At 39.9% G+C, this 20,473-nt stretch overlaps 1 protein-coding gene across 1 annotated transcript; it reads left to right on the forward strand.

Moving 5' to 3' along the window:
• The first annotated feature begins 4,749 nt into the window (after window positions 1-4,749).
• Window positions 4,750-19,972, forward strand: LOC101029498 (olfactory receptor 9Q1). The gene is made up of 2 exons (XM_003920146.3): window positions 4,750-4,886; window positions 18,967-19,972. Exons 1-2 carry the CDS (start codon window positions 4,750-4,752, stop codon window positions 19,970-19,972), a joined length of 1,143 nt encoding a protein of 380 aa, XP_003920195.3.
• The last annotated feature ends 501 nt before the right edge of the window (window positions 19,973-20,473 follow it).

The following is a 20,473-nucleotide window of genomic DNA, read 5'->3' on the forward strand; positions in this document are numbered from 1 at the left end:
GTGTTATGGTCGACAGCTCTGCTAGCCCCTCAGCCACAGCCAGCACCAACTTTTAGACATTTGATTAAATAAGCCTTCAGTTAATTTAACTCCCAGTCCTTGGGTATTCCACTTGAGGCCTTGACATGTCATAACTGAAATCCTGGATCAGAAAATCCATGAGTGATAATAAATGATTATTGCAGTTTTAAGCCACTAAGATTTGAGATAATTTATTATGTAGTGATAGATAACCAGAGATCGAATGTGGGCTATAGGAGGAAAAAGGTAAATCTAAGATGATTCTAAGAATTTTGATCTGAATGAGCACAATATTTTGTTGTTGTTGTTGTTGTTGTTGTTGTTGTTATTAGAGGTAGAGTCTTGCCATGTCACCCGGGCTGGAGTGCAGTGGCATGATCATAGCTCAAACTCAAACTCTTGGGCTCAAGGCATTCTCTCATCTCAGCCTCCCAAATTGCTAGGACCATAGGCACATGCCACCATGCCTGCTAATTTTTAAAAAAGACTTTTTTCCTTTTTTTTTTTTTTTGGAGAAGGGGGTCTTGCCATGTTGTCCAGGCTGGCATTTTTTTTTTTTTTTTGAAGTGAAAGCATGAGTTCTCCTTTGAATCTGACAAGTTTGAGATAGCTTCCCCTAGCACTCTCTGCTTTATCCACACTGGCCTTCTTGCTGTCTCTCAAATGCAGCAAGTTCGTGCCCTCCCTAGTCTACAGTAATGATATTCTCAACAACCATTTTGTAATATGTGACAGTGACTCCATGGTCACAAGTGGACTGAAAAAGAGATTTCACTTAACTTTATCAAGCCAACTAGAGTGATTTCCTAGGAATTTGGAAGTGAATGGAGAGAGTAAAGAGTTCTACATGTGACTGAACCAAAAACATTTAAACTTGGGAGATGTGGGCTTAAATGTTCTGCAAGGCAGAGGGGATAGAAGGCTCTGACTTGAGAGAGAGAGAGAGAGAGAGAGAGAGAGAGAGAGAGAGAGAAAGAATATGAGGCAATTGCATAATAGATGAACAGAAAATACTATCTGAATTCTCACAGGATTTCTAGTTGGAAATTTTCAGCCCAGCTGTAATTGTGTCTTGGTTTGTGGATACACATATCCTTATAATAAATTTCCTTCTGTTTTGCTCAGGCTTGTTCTTTTTTTTTTTTTTTCTTTTTTTTTTTTGTGTGTGTTTGTGTGTGTGTGTGTGTTTTTGTTTGTTTGTTTTTGAAACAGAACCTTGCTCTGTTGCTCAGGCTAGAGTGCAATGGTGCTATCTTGGCTCACTGTAGCCTACTCCTCCTGGGCTTAAGTGATTCTCCTGCCTCAGCCTCCCAAGTAGCTGGGATTACAGGTGCCTGGGTAACTTTTGTATTTTTAGTAGAAACAGGGTTTCACTATGTTAGCCAGGCTGGTCTCGAACTTCTCACCTCAGGCAATCCTCCCTCCTTGGTCTCCCAAAGTGTTGGGATTACAGGCGTGAGACACCGCGTCCAGCTCTCTGGTTGGTTTTTGTTACTTGAACCTAGAGAGTCAAAATTGATATGTACAATTAATCAGAACCTCCTTCTTTCTCTGGAAAGCAACACCAAGCTCAAGGCTCCTTGAAATAGCATTGCTGAGAGGGCTTTCTAAACACCCAGCACTTTCCTCGCCTCCTTAAATCATGTATAGATCTCCATATTACGGTGCTAATCAGCAACTGGGTGCTGATCACACTGACTTGGTTAAGCTGGCTAAATAGTTTACTCATGCCATTCCTATGTGGAAATATTGACTTATATTTTAGAGAAACAAGAAAATAAAAGGGGTTCTTGAAGAAGGTTCCTAACAGTTGCACTAACCTTCTGTGTAGTGCTGTGACATGCTAACATACCATTATTGTCATCATTACCAGTAATAAGAAGTCATAACAAGTAAAAATGTCCTAACTTCTCTGAGAAAATCACCTTTCATCTTTTGGAAATGCTATGTTTTGTCTGAATGTGCTTTATGTAATGATACACGGAAGGAGACTTGCTCCAATAATGGGTTTTCAGGGTGTTAAAACTCAGGCTCTCTAACTTGCAACAGCAGCAAAGTTGTGGTTAATGAATATATGTTATTAAAATGGTTTCAGAGCGAGGAATAGGAGGGAGCCTTGTATTAGTGAAGCTGTCTATGCCACACTACAGTAGTTGGAAGAAAACCTTCCTGGGTCTTTGTCAGAGGTAGGGCACTAAGTGAAGGGGGATTTTATTTTCTGACACTGTAAGGAACAGGAAAGGCAAAGGAGTGGGAACAATGTTCACTACAGCGCCAACTGATAATACTAAGAAGGCAATTTAATACCTTCTTTCTGAAAAAATTTGACACAAGAAAAATGAAATAATGATTTATATATTTTGAGTGCTTCCTATGTGCCAGATGAGAGACTAATGACATCTCTGTAAGGTTGGCAGGTGTCAGGTGAGTGACCTTGGGTAAACTTCCTCCCTCCTACCCCATGTCTTTGTTACTGCTTCAGCAGAATGAGGAGAGCCACTCTGTGCAGAGCTCTTCTGAGGGCAAAACGGAAGGGACATTGTTCTGAAAGGTCAAAGGTACTCTGTAAATATAAGAGCTTAGCAAGTTTTCTTTCTTTGCCTCTTTCTCTAGTAAGAAAGATGGAGTGGAAAGAAAGTGAGGGAGAAGCTTTGGTTGGAATTTATAGAGGGTGAAGCAGATAGGCAGTAAATACAATAAGTACATTATATGCTATGTTAGAACGTGACAGTTCCTATGGAGAAAAGCCAAGGCAGGGTCAGGAGAATAGGGAATGTGCAATTTTAAGTGTCTTGCTCAAATTTTAATTTTTAATTTTTTTTTTTTTTTTTTTTTTTTGAGAAGGAGTTTTACTCTTGTTACCCAGGCTGGAGTGCAATGGCACGATCTCGGCTCACCGCAACCTCCGCCTCCTGGGTTCAAGCAATTCTCCTGCCTCAGCCTCCTGAGTAGCTGGGATTACAGGCACGCACCACCATGCCCAGCTAATTTTTTGTATTTTTAGTAGAGACGGGGTTTCACCATGTTGACCAGGATGGTCTCGATCTCTCGACCTCATGATCCACCCGACTCAGCCTCCCAAAGTGCTGGGATTACAGGCTTGAGCCACCATGCCCGGCCTCAAATTTTAATTAAAAAAATTTTTTTTATTTTATTTTCCTCATATTTTTAGTTGATACAGTAATTGTACATATTATGAGTTCCAAAAGCCTAAACTCTGACATCAAGAAAGTATTTGGAAGCTTGTGCAGTGAATAAGAGAAACTTACCTATTTGCAACCATGGATAAAAATTTCCTGGTCCAGAAGGGTAAAAAAGAGGGGCGAGTAGTGAGAAGTTGGTTAACAGATACATAATTACATCTAGCTGGGAGGAATAAGTCCTAGGGTTCCATAGCATTGCAGGATAAATATGGCTAACCACAAATCATTGTATATTTTCAAAGAGCTAGAAGAGAGAATTTTGAATGTTCAGACCACAAAAAACTGTGAATGTTTTAGGTGGTGGATATGCTAATTGCTATGGTTTGATATATGTGCATCAAATTTTAATTTTAAGGTTCAGCTCAAATGCCACTTCCTTGAAAATCATCTCCCCTGAATTTCATCCTGGTGTGGGAATGATTGATTACATATATGCCTTACCTCTAACAGGAGAGTATAAAATGTTTGAAGGCAGAAAATATGTGTATGTATCTGTGTGTGTAAATTTCAGCCATGGTCTCTAGAGCACCTTTCTCAATAAAAAATGAGAAATGACTGAATGTGCAGATGACTCCCACCTGTCCCCTTTCTGGCCCCACCTTCGTCAAAGGGGTTTCCTCCTGACCTTGCTCCCTTCCTTTCTCTTGTCTGGACATTTTGAAACTCATAAAAAATGCATGTGCATCTGATGCTAAGAATAATTGCCACAATTTCTCAGCTGCAGAGAGCTGGTAAAGGTCATGCCAACTTGCTAGCTATGCCAGTTGCTTTTCTGGGCAGTGAGCTTGTCCTATTTATTTTCCCCTAATGTTTCTCTTGTGTTAAAGATTAAAGGAGAAACTTGATCAAGTGCCTGACTCCAGGGAGGGCAAACTAGAGGCTACAACAGGCCTTACCTTTTCCTAGGTGGACAGGTTTCCATTCTACCATCTGTAGGTAAATATCTGTGGAGGCCCTGTTCTCCCAGACCACAACTGGTGAGGGTGGCAAAGCCTGTGATTCATGACATTATTCTGACAGAGGAAGCTGACCTTGAAAGATAGATGATTCCTCTTGGGACAAGCCAGAAGTAGAATTCAGGCTCCCTTAACCATACTTAGTGATGGCCCAAGAATGGTGTATGACATTTAGAAATGGAGATGGAAGAGAAACCTCTCTATTCCTATATGAAAGGTGCTATTTGCATGTAAATAACCCCGCTATCAGCAATAAACTGGCCATGGACTGGCTGTGACAGTGCTGGGGTAGAACAAACTAGTCAGGTCTTATGCTGGAGCCAAAACCCGCAGACAGAGGCTATTCCCCCTTCTTGCCTCCACTTGCATGTAGGGATTTACGGGAAGGGAAAGAGGAGGAGAAGAGAATGATAAAATTAAATCCTTCCAGCTTCCTGTCTTTAGGTGGCTAAATTATGATTATTTCATATTGTTTTGAGGAGTTGAGAAGAAAAACAGATGATCTGGAAGCTCAGAGTGATAAGAGACTTACCTGGGACCACACAGCTAGTCAAGGATGGTGTCGGCGAATGGGGCAGGGGGTGGGAATGAAGAACCAGGGGCTGATTGCCCATGCAGTGCTCCTTTTCTACATAATCAGTGAAAGGGCAGAGCTCTTGAGCACAGAGAGAACAATGAACGAGGGAAAGAGATTCTTCAGGGAAAGGTGAGATGGGTTTCAGGTGAGGAAACCGATCAGGTTCATCTGGTCCACACCCATCCCAATGCTACCAAAACAAACCTTTTTTTACTTGTTATGTGCACAGTGACTCTTTCACATTGGTCTTGCTGCCAAGGTGTTTTCAGCAATATCAAACATTCTCTTGGTAGTCCAACAGTAGAATTTTGCCATGGCTGCTCTTAATTAATTAGCAAAAATTCTTACATTATCACTTGTCAAGTTGAATAATAAAATAATTCTTTTGTTGTATGCTTGCTTTTTTCTGGTAGACTCTGAACTCCTTGCTGTCCTCTGAACACACCAGGCATGGTCCCGCCTCAGGGCCCTTACATCTGCTCAGATGTTGTCTCTGCTAGAATGCCATTCCTTCACATGTCTGTATAACTTGCTCTCATGATTCCTTCAAATCTTTGTTCAACTATCACCTTTTAATGAGTCTTTCTCTGATCACCCTACTTAAAATAGCAAACAACCTCCCTAACTTCCTTTTTCTGCTGTATCTTTCTGTATAGCACATCTCATCTGATATATGTTTTCCTTTTGTGTTATTTTGTCACCCCACAAGAATTCAAGTTCATAAGAGTAGGGTTCTCTGCTGTGTCCTCTGCGCCTAAAGCAGTCTCTGGAGGATAGTAAGTGCCCAGTAAATATTCGTGGACTGAATGACAAGTGAGTCAATGTACTCCTGCAAGTTAGACACATACATCATAGTTCCTGGCATCTAACACATGCTTAATGCCTACGGAGTGAAAGATAACTTGCGTTTCTTCCAGGAGTTCTATTTAAAACTGTCCCTAATCATTTAATATTACCTACCTCCTGTGGCTTCATGACTCCTTGATCCCTTTTGTGAAGGGACTGTTTAGGCAATAGTCTTTCCCACATTCAGAGCCCTCTAATAAATTCTGTGGACATTACTGGGCTGTTCTTTGATTCCCCAAATAGACTGAGTTGCCTAATTGTTTGCTCCTGCAGTACCCTCTCTGCTGTTTTTTGAAACACACAAACCACTTATTGTTACTTGTTTGATGTCTGTTTTCCCCCAATGGGCCTTAAAGGTTTCAATAGGGCAGGATCCATGTGAAACTTGCTCACTGCTGTTTCCCGCACTTCCAGTCCACTACCTGACACTTGGTGGAAAGCAAATGAGTATTTGTTGACTGAAGGGGCCAGGTGTCGTTAGCAGTGCCAAGGAGGGATTAAAATATGTTCTTTGACCCCAGGCACTGGATTGAGTAATGCTTTAGGGACATTCCCTGCTCCCAAGTAACTCGGTGAGCACATCTTTTGGGAAATTCCATCATCTGAAGATTTGACATTTACAAAATTATGTGCCTTTGAAAGTTACCACACTGAACAAAGGAATTCTGCTGTTTATTCAGCACAGGAAAATGATTAACTGCTACCCAGATTTCTCTGTATTTGCTAATTATTTCTCTGATGTCTTTTAGCTTACAGGTAAGAGGCAGAGTCAGTGGGTCACCAAAAAGTCTCTTTGGACTAACCATATAATGATAATAATAATTGCTACTATTTATTGCAATAGATGGGATCTGGTTGAATACATTGAGTGCACAGCTTAGGATTCTCAAATATCTTTGTTAACATTTTATCAACTCCCATGATTTATATTTTTAGGTAGTCTCTTTCTTTTAAAGACTTAATTGGGGTTCTTATTATAAAAATAATACATTTTTGTTATAATAAAGGATAGATACAAATTTAAAAAGGGACAGTGGCTCCCTTCTTTTACCTGTTTCCCAATTTTCTCACCCAGAGGTAACTCCTATTAGTTTTGTGTGACTCTTTTTATACTCATCAAACATTTATTTACTTTTTGTATTTCAGCAAAACTTGTACCATATTTTATATCATCTTCTGCAACTTTCCATTTTACTTCACAATTTTGCATGCTATTGTAACTTGTTAATGGCAAGTGTATCTTCTTATTAAAGGCTATGTAGCATTCACTAATTTATTTCTCTAATTTTTCCCCAATAACAAATGTTGCAATAGACATCTTTGAATGTGACAGATTATGTACTCATGTTCAGCTTCCTGATGATAAATGATTAGAGGGGGAATTTCTTGTGGATTTGTGTTTAGTCAAGGTGGAGCCCCATTTCCCAACAGTTTATTTTTTGCATAGTTTGGTTCACTGTGGGCTGCAGGAGACATTTTGCATGAGATTTGAAGGGAGGAAAGAAATGAAGTAGAAACTGTATTCTTTTCATGCTCTGAAGATTGGTGCATGGCACCGGGAGTTGCACGGGACAGGGAGACTGCTGAAGCTCACATACTGCAACATGCTGTCACTTACTTGCTGGTTCACTCTTTTTCACGGGAGTATCATTCCCAGACTGTTGCTACTTCACTTGCCAGTCCTTCCCTTAAGCTTCTTCAACACCTGGGCCAGGTTCATCTTTAGTTCTGTGATGAAAAACACCAGCTTTCCTGTCACCCTTCTCTCCCTTTCGTAGGGTTATTAAAAAATTCTCTTCCATTTCTGTAAATAAAAAGTAATTGATTTCACACATTATTTATTTGTATAAATGTATGGGTTGCAAGTACAATTTTGTTGCCTGCATAGATTGTATAGTGGTGAAGTCAGGGCTTTTAGGGTATCCATCACCTGAACAACATACATCATACCTTTAAGTATTCTCATCGTCTGCCCATCTCCCACTCCCTCACCCTTCGAAGTCTCCATTTTCTGTGTACATGTTGTATTCTACATTCTATGTCCATGTGTACACGTTGGCTTCCTTATTAGCTTCACCTTATAAGCGAGAATATATAGTATTTGCAGCAGTATGGATGAAACTGGAGGCCATTATCTTAAATGAAACAAATCAGACACATAATTTATTTTTTGATATAATATGTCGAGTGTTAAAATACTATTTATTGGTTTCTTTACCCCTGAATTTGACACTTAATTTTTATATTTTTCTTTTTTCCACCCTGAAATGGAGTCTTGCTCTGTCACCCAGCTGGGAGCACAGTGGAACAATCTTAGCTCACTGCAACCTCTGCCTCCTGCCCTTCTCCTGCCTCAGCCTTTTGAGTAGCTGGGATTATAGGTGCCTGCCACCACACCTGGCTAATTTTTGTGTTTTTAGTAGACACAGGGTTTCACCATGTTGGCCAGACTGGTCTCAAACTCCTGACCTTGTGATCTGTCCACCTTGGCCTCCCAAAGTGATGGAATTAACGGGTGTGAGCCACCACTCCCAGCTTCATGTATTTCTATATTTGCTTGAGTTTGTTTTTAGTACTTTTCTGTTCCACAGATATATTTTAACTCTAAAGCATCATTTAATTCAATTTCTTTAATTTTGGAAACTTTTGGGTTTATTTTGGTAACTGACAGGGCAAAATACCTTATTTTTCTTTTTAAAAAATTTATTTGCTTTTCTTATGTATCTAGGGTTCTAGATAAACTTTTCAATCAGCTTGCCATGTTTTATCAATATATCAGTCATCTATTGCCATAATAACTTACTGGCTTAAAGCAAAAAGCAATTTATTATTGCTTAATTTTTCGGTTGCATCTTTGGGTCAATTGACTAGTAAAGTGACTAGTGCTTCTGGTTTTAGCTGGGTAGGCTCTTGCTTCTACAGTTGATTGTGGATCAGGTTGTAGCTTGGCTAGGTTTTTTGCATATTTGAGAGTTGCCTGGCTGTAGGCAGTCCTTGGCTGAAACAACTGTGCTTTCCTCCATGTGATATCTCATCCTCCAACAGGCCAGCCCAAGCTGTTCCCATGACAGTGGCAAAGGTCCAAGAGTCAAAGTAGAAGTAGAAGTGTGCAAGGTGTCTTGAAGCCTAGTCTCTGAAATGGCACACCATCGCTTCAGCTGCATGTAATGAAGCTATTAAATAAAGCTATAAAACCAGCAAATATTCAACGATGGGGAAATAGACTCCATCTCTTGAAGGATGGAGCTACCATCACATTGCAAAAGGCATTCAAAAGGGAGGCTGTTGATTGAAGTCATCAATACAATTAACACGACAACCAAACAACCTTGGCAAAAAGCTCCTTGGGAGTTTCACTGGACTTGAATTAAAATAATAGATTACATTCCATGAAAATTGACACATAATAAACACTCATGTACCCCCCATCCAGATTTTTCAAATCTTAACATTTTGCTTTATGTGTTTGATTTCAAAAGTAACTCAGTAAAGATATTCTTGAAATCCTTTGTGTTCCGGTCTCTGCTCCTAGTCTTTTGACCTCCTGCAGAGCTAACCACGACCCTGAATTTGCTGTTAACGTTCCTACACTTACTTTTATGTTTTCACCTCATATCTGTGTCTCCAGAATAACCAACAGTTTATTTGTGTTTATTTAAAAACTTGGTATCTGTGGTGCCATACTGTTCTTATGTTCAAATTGCCAGCAATTTGTTCAACATGACGGCTTTGAGATTTACCCATATTGATATAAGTGACTTCAGATCATATTTAATTTTTTTGTTCATCTGATATGGGTGAAGTGTTCCTTCTCATAATTTAAAATCACCTCTACAAACTGTGTTTTTTCTCATTAATCAAGTCTAGTGGCATTGATTTGTGGTTTTTTTCAATGCCTCCTTTTTCCCTTTGGACTGGCAATATGTTTATCTACTGTAGTGCAAGTAGCCAGCTCCTGGTTTATCAAATCCATTAAAAATTTTGTTGTATATATTATTACTTTCTACTTAAAAGTTTTAAATTTTCTTTTTAGCTTCTTGTGGTTGTGTGTATATTTTATTTATTTTTTGTTGTCCATATTGTCTAATAAATGCATTTCCAGGCCTAGTTGTCCCCCTTAACTGTTGTTGCTACAATTCACAGGTTTTCATATGCACATATCAATGTCAATTAATTTTAAGTAGTTTGCAGTTTCTGGATGAGCCTCACATTATCTCAAGTGTAACTGAGCAGGCCATTTTAATATGTCAAAATGATTGATACTCTTTTTAGCCTTTATTCATTTCTGTGTGCCTTATATTGTAGTCAGACAATGTGTCTCGTATCATTAACACACATTTGACTGATAGTTGATTGGATATTAAATTCTAAATTCAGAATAATTTTCTCTAATCTTTACACACATTTTTCTTTCCTCTGGCTTCCAATATTCAGTAGAGTAGATATGGAATTTGATGACAGTCTTGTTTCCATACAGGTCATTTGCTTTGTTGTGATGGGTTTTCCCTCTCCAGAAACATGTAATGGATTCTTTTTATCCTCGAGGCCAGAGGTATGCTTTTTTCAGTATTGGCATTAGAATCTTGGTGGACTCTTTGGATCTGAAGGCTTACGATCTGTTTTTAAGCTCAAAGAAATTTCCTCCTTTTTCTTTTTAATGTTATCATCCTCTTTTTACATTCTCTTAGAACTTTTATTGAGCAGATATGTATCTTTTGTGCCTCTTAACTTTTTCATGGTTCTCATTCTCCCGGGTGGCATTTTTTGCTTTAAACTCTGGGAAGTATAGCAGGTTTATAATTTACAGTCTCAATACAGGTGTGCCACAAAAATAGCTTCTTAAAATTTGATTTTAACTGAATTCAATCTTTTCCACTGAAGATAAAATGAATCTTTTCCAAACCAAGGCAACTCAGTCACTTTCATTTTTAGACATAGCCCATTCAGGATTTAAACTGTCAATTCAAAATGTTTTCTCCTTTTTGTTCCCTTCTTCTTCTTTTTGTCCCCGTCTTTTTACAGGATGTGATCTAAATTCTCAGAAGCTTTACATATCACACTGGCATCAGGAGTGGGACATTTAGTATAACTAATTCCCTCTGTTCTCACTGTCCTCTGTACAAAAAAAGCTGTTTTTTTTTTCCCTTCTTCTGGTTCTTATTGCCATTGCTCCCATCTGCTGCTGCCATCCATGGTCAGGCCATGGATTCTCTTTTAAGAGACATATACTCCGCATTTCTCTTTTTATGGCCTTCAAGCTCCTTTGGTTTTTGAACCCTATAGAGTTGCCAGGATTCTGTGACATTATCTTGGCCCCTCTGCTTAGAAATCTCCTGGGGGGAAATGGGGGAGGGGCGGGGGGGTGGGGAAGTGGGAAGAGATAGCATGGGGAGAAATGACAGATACAGGTGAGGGGACGGAAGGCAGCAAACCACACTGCCAAGTGTGTACCTATGCAACAATCTTGCATGTTCATCACATGTACCCCAAAACCTAAAATGCAATAAAAAAAAAAAAAGAAATCCCCATCAACTATGTTGGTATGTTGCTTTGCTGCCATGGTGGGTGCAGAAAATCTCTAGATGGCTTGCCATAAATTATCCTAGAAAGTGGGGCATAAGTATCCCTTTTTCCAGATGCTTCTAAAAATAAGATGAGGATGTGTGTCATTTATAGACTGCCTCACTCAGGTTTGGGGGATACTGGGGCATTAACTCCTTCTTAAAGATCCAGGCAACATCTATAATCTAACTGTGATATCCTCTGAAATTCTCTCCAGCCTACCTATAACATCTTTTTTCAAGTAAGAAAACAACTGTTTATCATAGTATGTATTTTATGCCCAATAGTACAAATTCTCTGCTTCCTGTCTTTCATGATTGCTGTTATATTAAGATTCATTTTCAGGAATTCTGGAGAAAACTTTGTATCCTTCTATATGGTGTCTCTTGCAATCAAAAGTTTTGCTGTCAAAATGATTATTTCTTTAATGCATTATGATATGGTTTGGCTGTGTCCTCACCCAAACCTCAACTTGAATTGTAGCTACCCTAATTCCCATGTGTTATGAGAGGGATGCAGTGGAGATAATTGAATTATGGGGGTGGCTTCCCACATACTGTTCTCTTGGTAGTGAATAAGTCTCATGAGATCTGATGGTTTTATAAAGAGAAACTTCTTTCACTTGGTTCTTATTTTCTCTCTTGCCTGCCACCACGTAAGATGTGCTTTTTGCTTTCTCCAATAATCACGAGGCCTCCTCATCCACATGGAACTGTGAGTCCATTAAACCTCTTTTTCTTTATAAATTACCCAGTGTTGGGTTTGTCTTTATCAGCAGCATGAAAAAGAACTAATACACATTAAAATCTATTCAGAAGTTCAATTAGTTCCTTTAGTCCATGATGAAGTTCAGTTAGTTCCTTTAGTCCTAAAGTTTTCTTTATATGACAAGTAATCACTGCTTCCTGAATCATGGAGGTAAAACAATAGCTATAAGGAGCACAGGATACTGTGTGGTGGTGGCTGCATTGGGATTCATTGGTGGGAAGCTAGTGCTTAAAATCTCAGAATATTATTTGACTGAAATCTGAAATTGATAATCTTTGGAAATACTAGATATTAACAGATTTTCAGATGTGTCTATGATTATTCTGTGGGACTCTCAACCCCTGCTTTATGACACCATCACAACTCTCAAGATGTCTGGCAGAAGCTGGTGTGACTGCATATTGCAGAGGGTGTGACGAATGTAATCTAACCTATACATTTCACCTGCTTAATCTCCTTTTGCACCCTTATCTATTGGTTTCACTCTCTGTGACCTCCATTGCTGCTGACCTCGAACTGGGTGATAGCCTCCTCTAGCAGCTGCTGATTTTCCTCTTTGCTCTGTATATGATTCTGACCAGACTAGTTGTGATCCTGTTCTCTGACCTGTTCATCACCAAGGCCATCTAAACACCTGCAAATCAGGTCTCTAGGCAAAGATTTCTCAACCTTTCTCTACCTTTGGGTTGACTGTCAAGACTAAAACTTTGATCTATGTGTGCAGTGGTAGGCAAGTCCCTTATAGGGGAGAGGGCTGTGACCATGTTTTACACAATAGTGAACCCCAGTCTGACCGTTCCAATTTTATAGGCTGAGGAAAAAATGGCAAAAGAGGCCCTGAGGAAAACTCTTAATAAAGCCGAGTTTTTCTAATTACCTCCATAGCTCTGCAAAACACTCAACAACCTCCCCTGTTGTACTAACCATCTGGGCTCTCATTATCATTTGCAGGTGTTCATGTATACTATGCGTGGAACCAGGCCCCCAGAGGTAGAGAATCTTCCAGCCAGAAGTTTTCCATAAAGTCTGGCTCTAGGAAAAGCATTGAAAGGCAGAGGCTCAATATCTACAAAGAAATTCCATATTTTAATGGTGGCAAATATTGATAAATATTTGAAATTTCCTTATGTAATGACAACAACAGGGAAGGCTGACCTCCATAGAACATTAACACTGACTAGAGAAGAGCAAAATGGGATGAAAATATGAGGAGACAATTGCATAATAGATGTCTCTTCATTATCTCTGAGGATATTTCCTTATATGAATAAAAATGTTATGTTTCATTCGAATGATTTGTAATTTTGTCCTTAAGAGAGAAATTATATGTGAAATGCGTGGCATATTTCCTGGCACACAGTGGGCACAGGGATGTTGACTATTCCTGTGTCCTCACAATTATTATTCGTGTGTTCTACATTCATTAAAATCTAGACAGAAAGTTTTATAGCTAACTAAAGTAATGGCTGTTGTAAGCTCAACAATGTCATTGAACGTATATAGATTCAGAACAGGAAGCAGAAAAATAATTAAATTTGGAAACTGCATGGGAAACACCATCCTGATTGCTAAATATCAGGATGTGTTAGGGAATAGTGTTTTTATTTTCTTTCTTTATTTTTCTCCATGCCTTTTTGAGGTTGGCATTATTATTGCCAATTAATAGATGAGGAAGTCAAAATTCTAAGAGAGTTTACATATTTCCCAAGGTCCCTGGCTCCAGAAAATGATGGATCCAGGACTCAAGCTCAGGGAGCCTGACCTGGAACTCATATTTGTAAGATTTTTTTAAAAAAACTGTGGGTACATAGTAGGTGTATATGTTTATGGGGTACATGAGATATTTTGATACAGGCATGCAGTGCATAATAATCACATCAGGGTAAATGGGGTGTCCATCATCTCAACCATTTATGCTTTATGTTACAAACAATCCATGTATACTGTTTCAATTATTTAAACATGTACAATTAAATTATTATTGATTGTAGTTACCCTGTTCTACCAAATACTAGGTCTTATTCATTCTTTCTATTATTTTGTACTCATTAACCATCCCTACTTTCTCCACATGACTCAATAATTGTATACAAAATTTATAATGCTCTCTCTCTAGTAAATTATAAGTGGTAAAAAAAATTACTGGTTAAAAAGGACAAGTAAAAAAATAGAAGCTGTTTACATTTAGGATTAAAGTTCTCTTGGGTATGAAAAAATCATCACAGTTACGGTATTTTCTAAGAGCCACAAGGAACACTGAGCTGAGAGCTTCTTCCCGGCCCCCTAAGCCCCCACCCCCTCTGCCAAGGGAGCAGATTCATAGCCTAACAAGACATATTTTCTATCTCAGGGTGGGAGGGCATAGCAATATTTTACTGGTAGGGTTTCAGAATTACTGTGGAATCCCTATTTGGTATGTTAAAAGTAAAAAATAATTACTCTTGTTTGACTTAATTTTTCTCTAGTAGAGAAAAGTTTCCACTTTGTTAAGGAAAATATCTTAAAGGATATCTTCATCATGAAATTTAAGGAATTCCAATGCAAGGTCTAAATTGGAACTATTTAGAACTTAAAGATTTAAGGCTGGGTGCAGTGAGTCATGCACATAATTCCAGAACTTTGGGAGGCTGAGGCAGGCAGATCACTTGAGCCCAGGAGTTCGAGACCAGCCTTGTCAACACAGTGAAACCCATCTCTACCAAAAATACAAAACATTAGCTGGGCATGGTGGCGCACTCCTGTAATGCCAGCTGCTAGGGAGGCTGAGGCATGAGAATTGCTTGAACCTGGAATGTGAAGGTTGCGATGACCTGAGATCGTGCCATGTACTCCAGCCTGGATGACTGAGTGAGACTCTGTCTCAAAAAAAAAAAAAAAAAAAAAAAAAAGGTTTAGATGATTATGTACAGACTATTTAGATTATTATGCAGAGACTAACAATATATAAAGAATTTTTAGTCTCTCAGTAGATTAAGTAGGATAGGGATTTGGAAGATTTTGGAACTGGGAAAAGAGAGATACAAACAAAAGATTATGTCAGTAGAGAAAGCAATGGAGTCAGAAGGTAGCAGACAAGCTTAAGGTCAGGAGCAATGTCACTCACTGTCCCTGGAGTAGCCCTTGGGCTTTCCTGCCCATATGCATTTGGCCATGCTAACCCCCTTCCTTAGTTTTGCCCATAATTCTCCCACTCTCCCTTCTGTCCAAACTGTCAAAGTCCACCTCCTCTGGAAAGTCCTCCCCAGTTTACCTTACCTGTAAGTAATCTTGCCCTCGTATCTTACCTGCTCCTTGCTTGTTTACTACTATTCCCACAGTAGAGGGAATAGTATTCCCATAATACTACTATTCCCGTAGTACTTTGCTGACTGCTAGCTTAAGAGTTTTGTACTTGTTATCTTATAGAGTGGATAAGAATTTCACCTGTTAGGCTGCATATTCCTCATAGGCGGGTATTGTGTTGTCTTTTTGCTTCATTTCACATTTCTTTCTCTCATTTAGAACTCTTAGCACAGTGACAAGTCAATGAACCACACGGTTCCATTTTCTCTTGGTTATCGTAATTGTCAAAGAGGGCAATTATTCTGTTCTTCCTTATCTTCTTTTTTTTTTTTTTTCCCTTTTTCCGAATCGAGACTTACTGAAATTCAATGACGTAACAAAATGCCTATGAATTTGGGGCTAAAACAATACTATTGTGTTAAAGATGTGGAGAGCTGGTGAAGGCTATGCCAACAAGAAGAAGTTGTCAATTTCTCCTCTGTGCACACCATCCCAGTCTTTTGTTTTCCTTATGTTTTCATTTGCATTTAAAGAAAAAGCAGGGAGAGATTTTAATGAGGCACTTGACTCCCAGAAAGGGCAAACAGAAGACACGAGTTTCTGGCTGAGGTTACTGTGTAGCCTACCCCATTGGCCCTCCTGGATAATGTGGGGCAAAGTCCTGTGTTTCCAAAGCACGCTTCTTCCAGGATATGGCCACAGTGGTGAGGGTGGCAATGGACATATATTCTGACATTGCTCTGATGGAAGAAATTAAAATTAGATACATCTAACTCCTCAAAGGACCATGCAGAATTAGGATTCAGGCCTTTTAAACCCCACCCAGTGAGTGTACGACAGGGCTTTAGAAACCGTAACTGGGAAGAAAGTCTTTTCTCCTCCCATGGGAGGGACTAGGTCCCTAGTGAGAAACCCACATGTGCAATAATTGTCTTTTCTTAGAGACAACTTTAGCCATTGATTAGTGCCTTCTCCAAAGAGATTTGTGTTGGAGCCCACAAGAAGAGGCTGTCCCTGCCTGGAATTGAACAAAAACCAGAGTGAAGAATGCATCCTAATCAGATTTTGCAGATCTGGAAACCAAAAGAATAAAATGGCATCTTTGGCAGAAAAGAACTGGCTAGAAGGATCTTGAGGATGGTAGGGTTCAGGGATTGACTTTCAGTCCGCAAGGCTATTATTGTCCCCATATTGATTGACACATTGTGTGTGCAAGGGTGTGACGAATGTAGGAGGGCAGAGGACACTGTGGCTCCGAGATTTGCTTAGCATTATAACTGAGCAGGTCTGTGAGGGCAACAAGAACCACCGACCTCCTGATGCTCAGCACAATACTCTTCCCTCAAACCCTTAGGACATCTCCAAGCAATGGGCAAGAAATAACCTTTTAGATATTAAGGAAAAATAGTGGACAAAGAGAGAAGAGGACCTGCCAGGTAAAGATGTGGAGTTCAGGTGAAGAAGCTGAGCTGGTTTTCTTGGTTCTTGCCCCATTCAGATCATCAGATCCAATTTCCTTTAATTATCATTTTTTCCAATGGGTCAGTCTGACACGAGCATAGCTGCCAGTCTCATGCTTCAAAGGTGATGATCCAGTGTCCTTTCTATCCTGCTGCACTACAACTCTGCCAAAGAACTTACTATTAGCTCAAAAGCCTCTATTGGCCTTCAGATATTAATAGACTGCAGAGCTGGTATTTAAGTTTGTTTAATTAACGGTGGACACCTTCTGAGTAGGGGCTGTTGGAATAGCCAGGTGGTGCAGTGAAATCTTGTTATAAGCTACATAGAGTGTCTGTGTGCAGTTTTGTTCCTAATGGCAGTTTCACCACTTATGAGCTCTGCAACCTTGGGAATGATACTTAAACCCTTTCTTTCTCAGTTCTATCTGTAAAATGAGTATAAGAAAAGTTCCTGCTGCATGTAGTGGTTGTGAGGATTAAATGAGTTAATATATAAATCATTTAGAATAGTGTTTATCGGTTTTATGTTATTAAGGGCAGTATCAGTTTTCATAAAACTGTATTTGGTAAATGAAGAGGCTCTAATTAAGACAACAGCCATCTGTTAAGTAAGTACATTGTTAGGATGAGGATAGAAGTGTAAACCCAAGAATGGCTTATGAACTTTGTGACTGTCAATTTTAGTGAGTTCTTAGACTTCAGGCATTTTCTGTTTTTAAACACTTTCACAAAAATAAAAGTAATCCGTTGAACATGTGTATAGCACATTTCCCTTTGCAAGATGCTTTATATATCATTTGGTAACTTTATTCCGTGAGAAAATATTAAGCCCTTACTATATGCTGAGCTCCAGGAGCACATGCTCTGACCAAGGAAGGCAGACAGGAAAGAGCTTTCCTGTAGAAAGTGCGATCTGGGCTGAGATCTGTAGGTAGGGTAGGTAGGAGCTGACAAGGACTTGGAGGATGCAAAAGAGAAGGCATTTCAAGCAGAAAGGGTTTGTCCTGCTGAGACTCAGAGATGTAGGAGAAACCTGGGGGAGATTAGAGAAGGTGCCAGTAATACAGTACATCTGGAGAGAAGTGTGAGAGGGTGAGTTGTGGCTGTAGGTATGAGGACTTAGAAGCAAAAAAGGAGCATGAAGAAATAAGCAGAGACGATCTCATGGAGGGCATGTCCAACATGTGGAGGAGTCTAACTAATATCCCATCCTAGATTACAGTAATCCTTTGCATATTTTGATATAGCTAGAGGCAAATAATTTGAATATTTAGAGCATTAAAAATATGAATATTTAAGGTGATGGACATCTAATTTCTCTGATTTGATCTTTACAAATTATATGGATGCATTAAATTATCACAAGTACCCTCCAAAAATATCCTCTCCGTGATGGGCACCATGGCAGCATTTCTAACAGGGGAATCAGATGTGATCAAATTAGAGTCTTAGAATTATCACTCTGATCATAGTGAGAAGAAAGAATTTGCAAGAAGCAAATATATAGACAGGGAGAACAATTAGTTCCATGGCTGTTGTTCTAATCCAGATGAGAGTTGAAAAGGATTTGATATCGGGGGGAGCTGAGGTCATGGAGAAAAAGGGATAGAATCCTGACATGGATATTCCCATGGTAGGCAAGAGTCTATGTGTCAGCACTTAGTGAAGCAATAAGGAAATTTTGGCTCTGAATGGCTCTGGCTTGCAGGGCTCACACAGCTACTTAGCAATAGAGGGAGAATGTGCACCCTGTTCTGAGAATGTTTAACTGCATCTGTTTTCTTGATATGCTAAGATGACTGTATGCCACAGGACTCCCTTGATGGCAGGAGCTAAGATCAGTCATCTCTGAAGCCCCATATAGCACCTGGCAAATATATATATGGAGGGAGGGAGGGAGGCAGAGAGAGAGAGAGAGAGAGAGAGAGAGAGAGAGAGAGAGAGAGAGGTTTTTGTTCTGTCACCCAGGCTGGAGTGCAGTGGTGCTATATCTTGGCTCACTGCAGCCTCGACCTCGTAGGACCAAACAATTCTTGCACCTCTGTCTCCTCAGTAGCTGGGATTACAGGTGTGCACAACCATACATGGCTAATTTTTTTTTTTTTTTTTTTTTGTATTTTTAGTAGAGACAGGATTTTGCCATGTTGGCTAGGCTGGTCTTGAACTCCTGGGCTCAAGTGATCCATCCACCTTGCCTCCCAAAGTGCTGATATTACAGATGCAAGCCACTGTGCCTGGCATACCTGGCATATTTTGTCCATAGTACATGTTTAATAAATGTAAACTAGAAATACAGGCAAATCCTATTTGCAGCTTCCTAACTTGCTTCCTATTCTACATGTCTCAGGGACCACTGGCATCACGGCAGAGATGAACCTCACCTTGGTGACTGAGTTCTTCCTCATTGCATTCACTGAATATCCTGAATGGGCACTCCCTCTCTTCCACTTGTTTTTATTTATGTATCTCATCACCTTATTGGGGAACTTAGGGATGATTATCCTGATCCGCATGGATCGCTGGCTCCACACCCCAATGTACTTCCTTCTGAGTCACCTCTCTTTCATGGACATCTGCTACTCATCTGTCACTGTCCCCCAGATGCTGGCCATGCTGGAGCATGGGGCAGTTTCATCCTACACATGCTGTGCTGCTCAGTTCTTCCTCTTCACCTTCTTTGGTTCCATCAACTGCTACCTCCTGGCACTCATGGCCTATGACCGCTACTTGGCTGTGTGCCAGCCCCTGCTTTATGTCACCATCATGACACAGCAAGCCCGCTTGAGTCTTGTGGCTGGGGCTTACGTTGCTGGTCTCTTCAGTGCCTTGGTGCGGACAGTCTCGGCCTTCACTCTCTCCTTCTGTGGAGCCAATGAGATTGACTTTATTTTCTGTGACCTACCTCCTCTGTTAAAGCTGGCCTGTGGGGAGAGCTACACTCAGGAAGTGGTGATCGTTGTGTTCGCCATTTTTGTCATCCCTGCCTCCATGGTGGTGATCTTGGTGTCCTACCTGTTTATCGTCGTGGCCATCGTGAGGATGCCCTCTGCCGGAAGCCGGGCCAAGACCTTCTCCACCTGCACCTCCCACCTCACTGCTGTGTCACTCTTCTTTGGTACTCTCATCTTCATGAACCTCAGAGGTAACTTGGGCCAGTCTTTGGAGAAGAATCAGGTAGTGTCTGTGCTTTATACAGGGGTCATCCCCATGTTAAATCCCCCCATTTACAGCCTGAGGAACAAGGAAGTGAAGGAGGCCTTCAGAAAATTTCTCAATAGAGTCAAGTTGTCCTAACCATCTCCAAACTTGGAAAATCCCGAGAACCACCTACTCTGTAGTGTCAGTGTTCTGGATGCTCATTATTTATAGCATGCTCAATGTTTAAATGAATATATTATGGCACAAGGTGTAAAAAAGAACCAGAACTTTTGCAGGGAGAGGAAGAAAGACAAGCAAAAGTTAGTCTGAAAAGAGATTGGAGTGGGAGTCTTGACTCCCAGGACAAGTGACAAAAGGATTTGAAATTAAATCCTGTGAAATTAAATCCAAATGTGGCACACCTCACCTGCCTGTGATTATAACAGTAGTTTTTTTAAAGAAAAATTTTAATGAAAGATTTCATTATATAGAAATGTTATAAATAATGTATAATAGATTTCCTATACTCAGTACTAAGATTGTATAATTGCTAATATTTGCTATCTTTACTTGGTTACATAGATGTAGTCTATCCATGAGTTTATTCATCAATCAATTCACTCATCAAACCACTTTTTTTCGACATTTCAAGGTGAG

Source organism: Saimiri boliviensis, chromosome 6 (assembly GCF_048565385.1).
Source record: "Saimiri boliviensis isolate mSaiBol1 chromosome 6, mSaiBol1.pri, whole genome shotgun sequence".
NCBI classification, from domain to species: Eukaryota; Metazoa; Chordata; class Mammalia; order Primates; family Cebidae; genus Saimiri; species Saimiri boliviensis.

Coding starts and splice junctions, on each gene's coding strand:
- LOC101029498 (XM_003920146.3), top strand. CDS start 4,750: ATGGGGCAGGGGGTGGGAATGAAGAACCAGGGGCTGATTGCCCATGCA. Junction 4,887..18,966: donor AAGAGATTCTTCAGGGAAAG/GTGAGATGGGTT, acceptor AATGTAAACTAG/AAATACAGGCAAATCCTATT.